We start from the raw sequence: 15,205 nt of genomic DNA, 5'->3' as shown, positions 1-15,205 counted from the left end.
GAAAGTGAGTTCATTCTCTCTGGAGACCGTGGTGAAATCTGGCCCTGCAGGGAAAGAGACAGGCGTCAAAATAATCACCTTTGCTTCCAGCTCGGTTTCCACTTTATTAGCAGGCCAGGGCCAAGCGACTCCCTCCAGCACTGACCGGGATCGCCCTGGGGCCTAAGTGCTTGGGCTGTGCTAATCGGAATTAATTTGTTCATGGCGCTTGATCTGGCTTTCTGAATGGCAGCGCTGTTTCTGAGCGATGCACCACACAAAGGAGGGAAGACACGCACCTGCCCCTGGGCAATCGGATTAATCCCATTAGCGCTCAGTGTGTCGCCTGCCCGCCCGGCGAGAACCCATCCCTTGCCGGAGCAGCCCCTGTCCACGGAGGAGAAATAGGGCGACCGTTTAGGAAGCAGTTGTGGCATGGGTGATAGATCTCAAAGCAAAAGCAGCCAGAAAGAAAAGAAGGGTGAGGCAGAGAGAGGCCTGGGTTGCTTTAAGTGCAAGCCGGGGAGCGGAGGGTGGTGCCGCTTGCCGAGATGGACAGGGTGGGTGCGGGATGGAGAAATCTCATCTTGAGTCATCTGAATGCAGACGTCAGGTTAGATGAATGCGTCTGGCGCTTGAAGGGGAGGTCAGAGCAGAGATATAAATTGGAGAACCATCAGCACCTAAATGATATTAAAAGGCCCAGGCCTGGATGAGATCATGGAGATGCAGAAGAGGAGGGGCCCGCAGAGGTCCGGTGGGGAGGGGGAGGCGGGAAGAGAGCAAAGGCACGGAGCAGAGCAGCTCGGGGAGGGACCAGGAGATGCCACCAGGATCCTGGAAGGAGGTAGGGAGCAGCCGGCCACGTGCAACACTGCCGCGAGCTTGCGGGGCCACGGAACAGGGAGGAGACGGCGAGCTTGGCAAGGGTCAGGCCGGAGCTACAGGAGATAGAAACTGTTGATGACGTGGCTAATGAGTGGAACCAGCAAATGTAGGTGACTTTAAAAAAATGTGTTTGAAAGGCAGAGAGAGAGAGAGGAAAGATCATCTTGGGTTCACTCCCCAGATGGCCAGGGATTGCATCCAGGTTTCCCACAGAGATGGCAGGGGTCCAAGCACCTGGGCCATCTTCTGCTGCTTTCCCAGGTGCATTAGCAGGGAGCTGAATGGGAAACACAGCAGCCGAGACTTGAACTGGTGCTCTGACATGGGATGCTGGTGTTGCACGGGGCGGCTAAACCCACTGCTCCTCCAGGTTGCTCATTTCAAATGTTGCGTCATTACAAGGAACAGAAAATTGGAGACGTTACCAGACAAGCACAGGAGTCAGCAGAAATGTTCTGAGTAGGAGAGGCAGGTGCACGGTGTATGTATACAGGTGCATGGAGGGAGTCCAGTGAATGGAATTGTGAGCGACAGGAGAATGGTGGATGTGTGGAACTCTAGCCAAGGAAAAAGAGGGAAGCCAGAGAAATGGAGACTTTGAGCTGGTACAGGGAAAACAGAAACCCCGGACCCAAGGCCCACAGTATGGCAGTGGTGGTGGCGGCGGTGGCTCCAATTGGTGGCCCCTGGTCTCTGATCAGAGAAGTCTCAGCCAGGAGCTGAGAGAGGTGAGAGCCAGTGGGATGCTGAAGACAACGAAGAATGTATGAAACGGGCTTGTGAGATGCGGGGCAGGAACTGGAACTCCTGGATGAGATTTGAGAGCGTCTGGAGAAGTGAATTAGCCTCCTCACACAACACCTGCTCATGCTCCCCCGTGTTCGGCTTCTCGGTTCCACACAAGGAGCAGCTGGGTCCCTGGGAGAGGCAGAAAGGGCCTGCTGAGGGTGCTGGTGTAGCTGAGTAAGGAGGGGGTCTCAGTGCGCTTGGCTGCCCCAACACCATGCCACAGACCCGCGGCTTCAGCCCCGGAAGTGCGTTGTTCCACAGTTCTGAAGGCTGAAGGTCAAGACCAAGGTCGGGGCTGGCTTCTCCTGAGGCCTTGCTGCTTGGCTTGTTCTCCCTGGGGTCCTCACATCATCTTCCTTCTGTGCACATCTGAGCCCTGGTCTCCTCTTCTCACGGGCACGCCAGTCCTGGTGCTCAGGCCCTCCTGATGGCCTCTCTTCATTGAGAATGAAGAAGCCCCTACCCCTATGCACCGTCAGACACTGAGGGGCTGCCTGCTGGGACTTCAGCATGGGCATTTTGGGAGAACACAGCTCAGGCCACGGCAGGAGGGAACTGGAACCCGGAGTGACTGACAGATGGTGAGCGTAGGAGGTGGGGCTGGCAGAGGTTGCAAGGGTTAGGAGTGGAGTCATGGAACAGAGTTGGAACCTGAAAGCCCAGGCTATGACCAGCGTGTGGGATGCTTGGACAGAGGCGTCAGAGGGGACAGGACCCTGGGAGCCAGCAGATCCTCCACTATGCCCTCAGGAGTGGCTGTTGAGATGAGATTGTCCACAGGAAAGTGGTGGAGGAATTGAGAGAAGACGTGATATTCAAGTTATGGGGGGCAATGCCTTGAGTGGCCCCGAGGAGGGAGAAAGTGAGGCTGGAGGAGCCCGTATGGTCCTGATGCAGAGTTGTGAGCAGGTCGGGGTGCTGGGCGGGGTTGGGCAGGGACAGAGGGGACAGCGGTGATGGGGGATACAGCCCAACGGCCCCAGCTCCAAGGGAAGGGGCCTGAGGGTGAGCGGAGCACGTGTAGAAGTGGTTAGCCATGCAGCAGGACTGGCAGGTGCTGTGAAGGGCTCAGGGGGGAGAGGACCACGTCCACCGAGGGGACCCATGGAGCAGTGAGCCACAAGGGCAGGTTTGTCACTGATATCTCCCTGCCCTGGGAAGCTGGCCGGCCATGGCTGTCGGAGCTGAGCATCTCTGTGGCCCACAGCAGTATCCTGATGAATGCCATGGAGAGGGCTGAGCTGTTTCAGCCCTGAGGCCTCCACCTCCCGCCCTGGGACCTGGCCCCCTGGGGTCCAGGCAGGTGCTATGCAGCAGGAGGCCTTGGCCAAGCCGACCTCTGCTGCTTCTGGCGAGGTCTGGGCCAAGGAGCCTAACCGTGGGTGACACGTGCGTCTTAGTTTGCATGCAGCTGCCCAACCTTTTATTTCATCAACCTGTCTCCTTGGAAGACACTGTCTCTGGCCCTCCCGCAGCCTGGGCAGCCCCCATCTGTCAGCCCCAGTGTCAGACTGTCTGACCCTGAGGAGGTGGGGCTGGTGGAGATCCAGGGACTGCCAGGGTGACATGGCTGAAATGCACGAGGCGGGTAGCCAGGTGCCTTGTTGGGACTCATCGGCCACAGGCCAAGTGCCGTGCTGGGGGCCAAGCAAGGTGCCGGACGCACAGCCTAAAACCAAAGGAGCAGTTCAGACAGAGCCGCCCCCCTCCTGCCCCGAGGGACGGTGGAGGCTGCCTCCCAGACCTGCTGTGGCCCAGAAGGGCTTCCTGTCCCGAGTGGAACTTGTCGCTCAAGCCAGGTGGGCTGAGGTCAGTGTGATTCAGCCCTGGCTGCAGACTGGGGTGTTGATGCCATCAGGATCGTCTAGAGCATTCCTTAAGACGGAAACAAAACGTTCCTGGGCTCCAGTGATTTTCCAGTAGGATAGGAGTAGGGCCAAGGAATCTATTTTTAAAGTATCCTGGTGTTTGCAAACGTGCAGCCCAGACTGGGACCCACTTGGGTGTTAGTAGCAGCCGTGCGCCAAGCTCCCCTTTCTGACCCTTGCTTCCTGAAGCTTGGCGCACGGAGGAGGTGGCTTTGCTCCTAACTCCGGGGCAGTAGCTGTTGACACCAGGAGAGCCAGCAGCCTGGCTGGGCTGCTGAAGACCAGCACAGGGGCTCAGGATGTCCCTCCCCACCCAGCCACGAAGCTGTGGCCTCCCTGAACCCAGAAGGAGCCAACCCCGTTATCCTGGGCTGCAAATTTAATTAGACATTCGGCCTGAGTCTGGAAGACTACAGAGCTTGTCAATTTGTCGGAAAAGGATGGCCAGGCTGGAGAGGCCCCCCGAGCCTGTTGGCTTCCCTGGGCGCTGGGTGGAGATCCTGCACACAGACCTCGGAGGCAGGCGCTATTTGTCTGTGCATCCCCAGCAGCCAGTTAGAGCTGCACCATTGCTCTCGAGGAAGGAGCAGATAGAAGGCACAGTTGTGGCTGCAGAAGGCCACGGTCATGGTTTGCAAGGACCACACGGGATGGGGGCCCTTTGCTCTTTAAATAGTTGTCATCCAGAGCTGGGCAAGTCTGCTGGTTTGAAAACCAATTACACAGCGGCACTAACGACCTCTCTGATTTAATTGGCCCAGAAGCACCTCCTGTGCTCCTGAGACTGAAAATGTGATTTTCTTTCTCCAGGGAGAGATCAAGGCCGGTGCCTCCCTCCCACACCAGAAGCATGAAGTTCTTTAGGGACTGGCCTGGAGCATCCAGACTGGACAGGCCAGTGGTCCAGGGGCCAGAGGCCTGGCCTCCACCTGTGCCCATCTCTGGCTCCTGCAGCCTAGCCTTTTTGGCCCACAGTATGGAGACAGCAGCCGCCGTGTGGGGAGGACAAGGGGATGGGCTGTGAGCAGATGGCCTGGAGCCTGCTGCACAGAGGGTGTTTGCTAAATGGTAGCTCTTATTAGATTTGGGGAAACACTCTGGGGACCCTGAAGGCCCACAGCCTCTCTGGAAAAAAAAAAAAAATCTGGTGAACTTGGAAACGGGCAGCTGCGGAATGAATGGGCACGGTCCATGCAGAGAACATAGCCCGTGGATGCTCAGGCTGCATGGGCTTTGCTCCTTTCGTGGAATCCTCACCCTGGGTGCACTTGGCTTCCCTGGGCTGTCTCCCATCTCCTGTGCCCTGTGCGCACACACACCAGGCGTCTCTCCCTGGCCACCGTCTCCCAGGCCCTCACTTGCCAGGTTAGGTGCAGGATGTTAGGTGCAAGGCAGTCATGAGCGGTTTTTTGCTTTTGTTTTTGTTTTTTGTTTTTTGTTTTTTCTCCATCTCCCACCCTTCTCCAGACTTAATCCAAGTCTTTCACATGGGTGTGGGGGACCCAACTACTTGACCATCACTACTGCCTCCCAAGGTCTGCACTAGCAGATTTATTTGTTTATTTGAGAGGAAGAGTTACAGAGAGAGACAGAGACAGAGACAGAGACAGAGACAGAGACAGAGGGAGAGGTCTTCCATCTGCTGCTTCACTCCCTAATTGGCTGCAACGGCTAGAGCTATGCCATTCCAAGGCCAGGAGCCAGGAGCTTCTTCTGGGTCTCCCATGTGGTGCAGAGGCCCAAGGACTTGGGCCATCTTCTACTGCTTTCCCAGGCCATAGCAGAGAGCTGGATTGGAAGTGGAGCAGCCAGGACTAGAACCGGCGCCCATATGAGATGCTGGCACTGCAGGTGGTGGCTTTCCCCGCTACGCCACAGTGCTGGCCTCCAATCTTACATTCTTGGAATAAGCCCACTTGGACATGTTGTGTTGTTTCTTTCTCTGTATTGCTTACTTTTATCTGCTAATACATTGTTCCATGTCTTCATACCTATATTCATGGGGAATATTGACCTGTAGTTCTGCTTTTGTTTTTTTAATAAGACTTATTTGTTTATTTGAAAGGCAGAGTGACAGAGAGAGGGGGAGACCTTCCACCCACTGGTTCACTCCCCTAAAGGCTACAACTGCTAGGTCTGGGCCAAGCCAAAACCGGAAGCCGGGAACTCAATCCTGGTCTCCCACTTGGGTGGCAGGAGCCAAGGAGTTGGGCCATCATCTGCTTCCTCCCCAGGCACATTAGCAGGGAGCTGGATCATAATCGGTGCCACTAGAACTTGAACCGGTGCTCCGATGTGGAGCATCATGAGTGCTGGCTTAGCCCACTGCACCACAACACCAGCCATTGCTGTGGCTTTTATGTTTGTTTTCTGTACTGTGTTTAAACTTACACATTCAGTCTTCTTAATAGTTATGGGACTGTTGGAATTGTCTATTTCATTTTCAGTGCTTGTGGTAGTTAATGCTTTTTAAGGATTGATCCATTTCATTTAAGTTGTCAGTGTGTTGTGTGTGGAGCTGTTTGTAATATTCTCTTATTACACTCCTTATGTCTGCAGGGTCTGTAGTGATGTCCCCCGTTCATTCCTGATATCACTGATTCTCTCTCTCCTCTTCCTCCTCTCTCTCTCTTTCACCTGTTAGTCTTGCTACAGATTTGATTTGTCGTCTGAAAGAATCAACTTTTCTTTTCAAGGCTCTTCTTTTTCTTCCTGTTTTCAATTTTGTTAATTTTTTATCTTTATTTTTATTTCCTTCCTTCTGCTTACTTTGGGTTTATTCTATTCTTATTTTTCTAGATAAATCTGAGACCTTTCCTCCTCCTCCTCCTCCTCCTCCTCCTCCTCCTCCTCCTCCTCTTCTAAGATTTATTTATTTGAGAGGCAGAGTTAGAGAGAGGTTTTCCATCTGCTGGTTCACTCCCCAAATGGCCACAACAGCCAGAGATGGGCCAATCTGAAGCCAGGAGCCAGGAGCATCCGGGTCTCCCAGGTGGGTGGAGGGGTCCAAGCACTTGGGCCATCCTTTACTGCTTTCCCAAGCTTATTAGCAGAGAGCTGGCTCAGAAGTGGAGCAACTGGGACTTGAACTGGCACCTATATGGGATGCCGGCACAGGCTTAACCTACTACACCACAGCGCTGGCTTCACCTTTTCCCCTTCTCTTCCTCTCCTAATGTAAACATTTAGTGCCACAAATCTCCCTCTCATCAGGATGTTAGCTGTATCTCACAGATTTGTATGACAGCTATTTAAGTTTCTAGTCCTGTCAGTGTATTTACAAAATTTCCCCTAAGGATTCTGCTTTGACCTAGGGATTATTTAAAGTGTGCTCTTTAATTTCTAGAAGTTTGGATCCTGTTTTTTTTTGGAACTGATTTCTACTTTGATCCCAACAGAGGCATGGAACTCATTTTGTATTATCTCAATTCTTTTAAATCAGTTGAAGGTTGTTTTATGGCCCCGGACATGGTTGATGTTGGCACATATCCCATGGGCACTTGGGAAGACTGCATTCTGCTGTTGAGTGAGTCTTTCTATAAATATCCATTAGATCCTGTCCATTCGTAACAATGTTGGATTCTTCCATATCCTTGGTGAATTTCTCTCATTTTTCCTATCCATTGTGCTTTTTTAAAAGATTCATTTATTTAAGTTAAAGGCAGAGCGACAGAGCAAGAGGGAGAGTAAGAATGAAAGAGATCTTCCATCCACGAGTTCACTCCCCCAAAAGGCTGGCAACAGCCAGGTCTGTGCCAGGCTGAAGCCAGGAGCCGGGAACTCCATCCTGGTCCCCCACATGGATGGCAGAGGCCCACGTATTTGGGTCATCTTCTGCTGCCCTCCCATGGTGTGCATCGGCAGGAAGCCAAATTGGAAGTGGAGCAGCCGGGACTCAAACTGGCACTCTGATATGGGTTGACAGGGTCGCAGGTGGCAGCTTAACCTGCTGAGCCACAGCGCCAGCGCCTGTCCTATCAGTTGCTGGAAGGGGCGTTGAAGGCTCCAAGTACAGTTGGGGACTTGTCTACCTCTCCTGTCAGTCCTGTCATTTTGCGCTTTGTGGCACACTGCATGCTTCCGCATTTCAGATCGCTATGCCTTCTTGCTGGGTCTTCACCCTCTATTTCTAGGCAATGTCCTTGGACGTCTCCAGCAGATTCTCTTTGCTCTGAGGCCCCTGACGTCTTTCAATTCATGTTTGCCCGAGGTATCCGTTTTCTCTCTTTCCCTCACAACCAACCTCTGTTGCTGTATGTGATGTGAGTTACCTGTAGACAGCACGTGGCTCGGTAATGCTTCCTAATGCATTCCACCAGTCTCCGCCTTTTACTTGAGGTCTTGGATCATCTACACTGACTGCAACTATTGACGTGTCAGGGCTTATTGATGTCATTTTGTTTTCGATCTGTTTTCTCTATTTTTCAATTCCTGTTTTCTTTTTCCGGCCTCCCAGTGGGTTACATGAACATCTGTAGAATCCTATTCTGATCTGCCCACATGTTATTCACCGTGATCTGTGTGTATAGCTTCCTGTAGCGATTTCTATAGGTGTAACCTCACGTGTACATACATCACAGCCTACCACTGGTGATGTCATACAAGTTCCAATGAAGTGTAGAAAACTTACCACTTCTATTTCTGTTTATTCTACGCCATTTATGACCTAATCATTTAAAGTATTTTCTTGCATATACATTTAGAACCACATCAAGGAGTGCCATCATTTTTTCTTTAATGCCAAACATAACTGAGAAAACTCAAAGGGAGAATGAAAATTCAGTTGTGCCCTCAGATTTTTTTCTTTCTTTCTTTTTTTTTTAAATTTTGATATCAAAAGTCAGAGTTACACAGAAAGAGGAGAGGCAGAGAGAGAGAGAGAGAGAGAGAGAGAGAGAGAGAGAAAGGTCTTATATCCGATGGTTCACTCCCCAGTTGGCCTCAATGGCCGGAATTGTGCCGATCCGAAGCCAGGAGCCAGGAGCTTCTTCCGGGTCTCCCACTTGGGTGCAGGGGCCCAAGGACTTGGGCCACCTTCTACTGCTTTCCCAGGCCATAGCAGAGAGCTGGATTGGAAGTGGAGCAGCTGAGTCTTGAACCGGCGCCCATATGGGATGCCAGCACTTCAGGCCAGGGCGTTAACCCACTGTGCTACAGTGCTGGCCCTTCAGATCTTTTTTCTTTTTAATGTTCTTTCTTCCTTAATAGACCAATATTCCTCTTTTTATTATTTCCCTTCCTTCCTTCCTTCCTTCCTTCCTTCCTTCCTTCCTTCCTTTCTTTCTTCCTTTTTTTTTTTTTTTTAAAGAAAGCTTCCTTTAAATATATACTATGGTCTGGATATGGTTTGAGTATTTCCCAAAGATTCGTGCATTGGAAATCTGGTCCCCAGTGTGGAGATGTGGTAGGGAATGGCACCTTTAAGAGGCAGAGCCTGGTGGCTGGTACTTGGATCCCTGTGGAGCTGCACTTGGTAGCGTTTAGGGGATGTCTTGTGGGACCCCCGCAGCAGTTTTCAGAGCCAGCCAGACCCCCGGGTGACTCTAGCTCCCTGTCTGGAGATGTGGTCTCTTACTTCCACCTGCGCTCCTGCCATCTGCCCTGGGGCCCTCACAAGAACCTGCACGATGCTGTTTGGACTTCGAGCTTCCAAGACTGTGCGAGTTCAGGAAACCTCCTTTCTTTATAAACTTAGCCTCGCTCGGGCATTTCATTATAGTATCAGAAAACGTGGACAAGTACCCCGTTCTTTTCAGGTGTGTCTGCTAGGAATAAATCCCCTAGTCGTTTTCTCCTACGTGAATATTTTGATTGCCCACCCTTGTTTCTGGGGGATATTTCTGCAAATACAGAATTCTGGGTTGGCGGTCCCTGTCGGTCAGCACGCAAAAGGTGTTTGCCCACTTCCTTGTGGCCTCCCTGGTTTCTAGTAACAATTATGCTGTCATTCTAACTCAACTTCTCTTTGGAGTTAGTTCAGTTTCTTTTCTTTCTTTTTTAATTAACATTCATTTAGTTATTTATTTGAAAGGCAGAGTTACTGAGAGGCAGAAGCAGAGAGAGAGAGAGAGAGAGAGAGAGAGAGAGAGAGAGATCTTTCATCCTCTGGTTCATTCCCCAAATGGTTGCAACAGCCAGAGTTGAACAGATCCGAAGCCAGGAGCCAGAAGCTTCTTCTGGGTCTCCCATTTGGATGCAGGGCCCAAGGACTTGGGCCATCTTCTACTGCTTTCCCAGGCCATAGCAGAGAGCTGGATGGGAAGTGGAGCAGCCGGGACTCGACCGGGTGCCCATATGGGATGCCAGTGCTGCAGCCCGGGGCTTTAACCCACTACGCCACAGTGCCGGGCCTTGGTTGTCTGTGTACTCAAGTTGGGATTCCTAGTTATTGATACAATGAGAGGTTTTCTATCGAAACCTGCAGGTATATGTTGTAAGCCTCTGCGTATTATTTAAACCTGCTATTTTAGCTGGCTTCCTCTGACACTGCCCCAGCAGGTGAGGGGGGTGTGTGCTGCTTTGGTAAAGCCAGAGGAAGATCAAGTCCAGGTTCTTCATGTGGGCTCCGTGAACACTCTGGGGGAGGGTGTGCCTTAATACTCTAGGGTGGAGGTGGGAGTTCAACCCCCCACCCCCGGCCTCTATCAGTGCTGAGCTGTAGAGGGTTGGGGGCTTGTTACCACGCACTGGAGATGGAGATTTGTTTTCAGGCTTTTATTTATTTATTTGAGAAGTAGAGTTACAGAGAAAGAGAGAGGGAGAGATGTCTCCCACCTGCTGGTTCACTCCCCAAATGGCTGCAATGGCCAGAGCTGGGCCGACCTGAAGCCAGGAGCCAGGAGCTTCTTCCGGGTCTCCCACACGGGTGCAGGGACCCAAACACCTGGGCCATCTGCTGCTGCTATCCCAGGCCACAGCAGAGAGCTGGATTGGAAGTGGAGCTGCCTTCGGAGGGGTGCAGAGCCACTAAGAGTCTGTTTGAGCCTTGCTTACCTGAGTCACAGTCTGGAAGGTCCCCGTCCAGCCCAGCAGCAGCCTTGGGGCTGCTCCCCATGCCTGGTGGGCCTCTGGGGTTTGCACAGCATGGAGCTGTCAGTCCCCAGGCCCCCAGCTTCTCCTAGCACCGAGCCCCCACTTCCCTCCGCGGAGCAGGGGCTCCTGGGGAAGATTGATGGGCCACATTAAGTGCACCTCGGTGTGCTCGCTGAGAACGCCGCAAGACAAACGGCTCCCGCAGCGCGCCTCCAGCCCACCGCCCCGCCTTCCCATTACCCAGGGGCTGCGGTCACGGTGGATGGGTCTGGGTGTCTGCCTTACGCGATGCACTTGTCAGCAGCTGACCGATCCGTGCTTGTATTCAGGGAGTTCATTTGCAAGACCACCTGGCCCAGCGGCACTGCTCTCCTGCCCCCGCGGCTGGCGTTGGCTAATGAGCCAGGACTCGGTTCCTGTTCGGTGGTGCAGAGCTGTTGGGCTCTGCAGGGCCTGTGCTGGATGGCGAGGCCCCAGCCCCTCCCTGGGGGGAGCCCTCACTCCGCTGTCCCTTGCTGCCACCCTTGCCAATGCCCGGCTGGGAAGGAGTGTCCCAAGGCCCCATTGTCCTGCCCAGGGGTGTGCCCAGCTGCTCCTGGCCTCCTGGCTGGACACACCTGCTGTGGACGTGGGAGCTCTAGGCCTGTGCCCTTCAGATGCCAAGCCAGGGTTCTCAGAGCCCGCCGGGGCATGGTCGCGGGGCCAGGGTGGACAGTGTACAAGCTCTTCATGGCCTTTGCTGTCCTGGACCTTGGCTCGGGATCCGTCAGTGACTCCTGGGGTTGCTGGGGTGCAGTCTGCGTCCTGATCTTGGCATTAGTGATCTCCTTCCGACCTGGGTGCTGGGGCTGGATGCCTGGGACCAAACCCAGCTCCCGCCACTCCCTGCACTATTGACAGCACCCACTCTGTGCAAGGAAGGCCTTGCAAGTGGCCAAGGTGAAGACACTTAATTTTCTGCTCCTCACCTGGAGATGGAACCCCACAGTGGGGCCTGCCACATAGTAGGTGCTCATGAAGAGCTGGCTGCCTGCCCACAGGTCAGAGGTCAAGCCACTAGCCCGTCAGCTCTCCCTGCAGCTCCCGGTCCTGCCCCCATTCCCAGCAGTCACCACCAGTGGTCCGTGTGTCCCTCGGAGCATGGGGAGGTGGTGGCCAGGCCTGGGTTGGATTCAGATTGGCAGGGAGAGAGGGAGAAGCCTTGAGTCCTACCCTGTCTGTAGCCTCCCATTGCCATCCCATGAGGCCCTGACCACAGTGGCTGCCCACCCCATTAGCCAGCCAGGTGCCTCCACGCCCCCTCTCTGCACCGGGTGTGCAGATTCCAGCCCCACTGTGCCTCTGAACCAACACCTGGCGGGGAATGGGGGCTTAGCAATATCTGTCCTGCAGATTTTTACATCGAATTGCCCTGTTTTCAAATTCCAGCAACTAAATGTTTGAAAGTCAGGGATCAAGGCAAATAAAAGTGTGTGTGTGAGCAGCTGGGGCTCACGGTGCCGGAGTGAGGGTGCCGTGGACTGAGGGGATGGGGGGCTCTCCCCTGGCGAGGGCTGGCATGAGGGTCTAAGCATCCCCTTTGCCCCTGGTGGGCAGAACCAACGGCCTGCACATCGGGGGGCAGAGACCACTGGGGCAGAAGAGAGTCTGACGGATGAGGGAGCTGGGGAGGTGGGGAGGTCGGGGCTGGCTCCAGAGCTGGCTGTCTGTGTGTTGTCAGGGCCCAGGGCTGCCCTGGGAGGGAACAGGTGCTCAGGCTATGCTTGTGTACCCTGCAGACTCCACCAACCGGGACTCGCTGGACATGATCGAGCGTTGCATCTGCCTGGTGTGCCTGGACGCACCGGGCGGCGGGGACCTCAGCGACACCAGCCGGGCACTGCAGCTCCTCCACGGTGGAGGCTGCAGCAGGAACGGGGCGAACCGCTGGTACGACAAGTCCCTCCAGGTGAGCAGCCACTCAGCGGCCCTGTGGGAGCACGGCCACGCTCCCGTGAGCCACCGGGCAGAGCGTGGGCATGGCTGGTGGCTGGAGCCAGCACGTGCATGCCCCTGGCAGGTTCACCCCCTGGGCTGGGAGTTGATCGGACTGAGATGTGCCAGTGGTGTCAGTCGCTGGCTGGGACAGCGCTCTGCCTAGGAGCATGTGGCTAAGACCTGTCCACATGTCATCTGCTTAGAGACAAAGCCTCCAAAGCTCAGACTGCAACTAGGGGAACAAAGTGGAGCAACCGGGACTCAAACCTGCACCCATCGGGGATGTTGGCTTTGTAGAAGGGGGTGCTATGCTGCAACACGCTCCTTCACCCCCGCCCCCCATCATTGTCTTTCATTCACTCCCTCAACAAACGCATCCAGCACCTGCTATGGGCTGGGCGCTTCTCTGGATCCTGGGAATAAAATCATTGGTAGTCCCAAAACAGAGACTGGGCATGAGTGCCACACAGGGCTGCAGAGGAAGAACAAACAGGGCCCAGCTCCGCCTTGGCTGCCCAGTGCCTTCAGGGAAGGAGGCCATGTGGTACAGAGCTGTCTTGAGACTGGCACGCTTGTGGCCAGGCCATGGCAGCCACGCCCAGGGAAGTATTATCCATGGGTGTCCTTGGCGGAGCAGGGTGTGTGGAGCTGAGGGCTGGCCTGAAATGCGGGCTCCCTCCTCCCGTTGCAGTTCGTGGTGGGCCGAGACGGCACGTGCGGCGTGGTGTGCGAACACTCCCCATTTGACGGCATTGTCCTGGTGCAGTGCACGGAGCACCTGCTCGCACACATGTGAGTCTGGGGGCAGGGCACAGGGCCAGCAAAATCGGGGTGGTCCTTGGAGGAGGGGTGCATGGGGGCTGTGCTGTGTCCATCTGCAAAGTCTCCTGGCCAACGGGGGAGAGCTGGGGCCGGGAATTCTCAGGAACACCGGCTTTGATCCAGGGAAGCCCGGATGCAGACCTACTGTCTGTCTTGGGTCAGGACTGGCCTAGCACAGAGAGAGGTCTGTTTCCACCTCTCAGACTGGGTCCTCTCCCCAGCTTCTGAGCTGGCCGGGGCTGAAGGCTCCTCAGTCCGTCCGCACGCACTGCTGCTCCCAGTTTTGCTCATCCCCTAATGAGGATCTTGCGCCAGGAGTCTAGGATCCTTTCAGGATCGTTGAAACCCAGCCCCTGTAGACAGACGATGCAACTGTGCCTCGGATGTCCCTCCAAGAAATGCTAGTGACCTCACATGGTCTAAGGGAAATGAAATGCAAAGCTCCTTTAGGCTTTGGATTCCGGGGGAGCTGGGTGGCGTCTTAGAAAGCCCCAGGGTGTGGGGTGCTGGGAGAGCCCGCAGGTCTTTCTCCCTGGCAGTCCGTGACTGCACACGCCAGCAACTACTATGACTGCCGAGGTGGAGCCGCCAGGCTGTCCCCCCAGCCCCTCCCCTACCCCGGCCCTGCAACAGGCGGGGCCTTGGGAGCTGACCCCTGTCCACCTGCAGGACACAGGGTGGCAAGAAGCTGGTGCGAGCCGACTCGGTGAGTGAGCTCCCGGCCCCCAGGAGGCTGAGGTGGAAGTGCTCCCCGGAAATCCAAGGACACTTGGCCTCCTCGGCAGAGAGGCTCCAACGGTAAGAAAAACAGCCACCGTGTCCCTTTGGAGAGATGGCCCAGGCAGTTTCCAAAGTCCCCAGCCTGCTGTCGCCAGGCTAGACCCCGCGCTAGACCCCGCGCCGACCGCTCATGGAAATGACCTTGCCTAAGTAGCCATCATTTCCATAAGATGCAAACTTGGAGCTACTTCTTTTTTTTTCCTCCTCTGGTTTCACCTGGTTGAGCAGAGCCAAGGCCGGGAAGTCGTCCCTGCTTTCTGGGGGGAGTAATACCCAGCTGGTTTGAATAGGTCATTTGAATCCAAGCTATTTCAATTTGCTTGAATTTACACCACAACTTGACAAGGGAGACCTTTGTTCTCCAAGGGGAGAGGCTCAAGCCCCTGATGGGACACAGGCAAGAGTTCTGGAGACAGGTGCGAGCTCCCGTGGGTGGGCCAGGTACGGGGGCCGCAGTGAGGGGCAGTGGGAGACGCAGGCTGGCACCCAGGTCTGGACCATGGTTCATTCCCTGTAAGTGGGTATGAATGCATTCATTCATTCATTCACTCACTCAATCAATCATTCATTTGTTAACACTGTGGAGCTCCCAGTCTGTGTGATAGAACCAGACAAGTACTCAAACCAGACCTGGCCCACAGAGGGCTGGCAACGTAAGATCTGCCAGGACTGTGAGGGAGGGCTTTGCCGAGATGGGCCTTGAAGGATGGATAGGAGTTTGTAGTGCAGACAGATGGCAAAAAGGCATAAAGATCTAGGCAGCTCTGGAGACAAGCAAAGTGAACGGCCACAGCTGGGGCATCTGCTAAGAGGAGCTTTGCTGGCCTCATGGTACAGGCACAGAGCCTGCCCTGTGGCACAAGGAACTCCTGTAGGTTTTCAAGCAAGAGGCTTGAGGGAGCCAGGGAGGACGGTGTGGGGATGGTGCCTAGGAGTGGGGTGGAGCCTGGTCAGGCGGGGAGGCCAAGGTGGAGAAGACCACTCTACCTGAGCTGCTCCGGGGGGCACCTGGCTGGAGGTGGACAGTGGAGTGGCCTCGGGTGTTCTACCAAACGATGCTGACATACGTT

At 54.7% G+C, this 15,205-nt stretch overlaps 1 protein-coding gene across 1 annotated transcript in view; it reads left to right on the top strand.

Moving 5' to 3' along the window:
• Nucleotides 1-15,205, top strand: part of CHAT (choline O-acetyltransferase) — a 39,973-nt gene that overhangs the window by 13,336 nt on the left and 11,432 nt on the right. The window contains exons 7-9 of the mRNA XM_062214584.1: nucleotides 12,335-12,504; nucleotides 13,225-13,325; nucleotides 14,025-14,153. Coding sequence (XP_062070568.1) covers nucleotides 12,335-12,504; nucleotides 13,225-13,325; nucleotides 14,025-14,153 — 400 coding nt within the window. The remainder of the gene's footprint in view (nucleotides 1-12,334; nucleotides 12,505-13,224; nucleotides 13,326-14,024; nucleotides 14,154-15,205) is intronic.

The sequence above is a fragment of the Lepus europaeus genome, chromosome 17, assembly GCF_033115175.1.
Source record: "Lepus europaeus isolate LE1 chromosome 17, mLepTim1.pri, whole genome shotgun sequence".
In the NCBI taxonomy this organism is placed as follows: domain Eukaryota; kingdom Metazoa; phylum Chordata; class Mammalia; order Lagomorpha; family Leporidae; genus Lepus; species Lepus europaeus.
The sequence above is the reverse complement of the archived record's forward strand: the minus strand, read 5'-3'. Positions and strand labels throughout refer to the sequence as shown.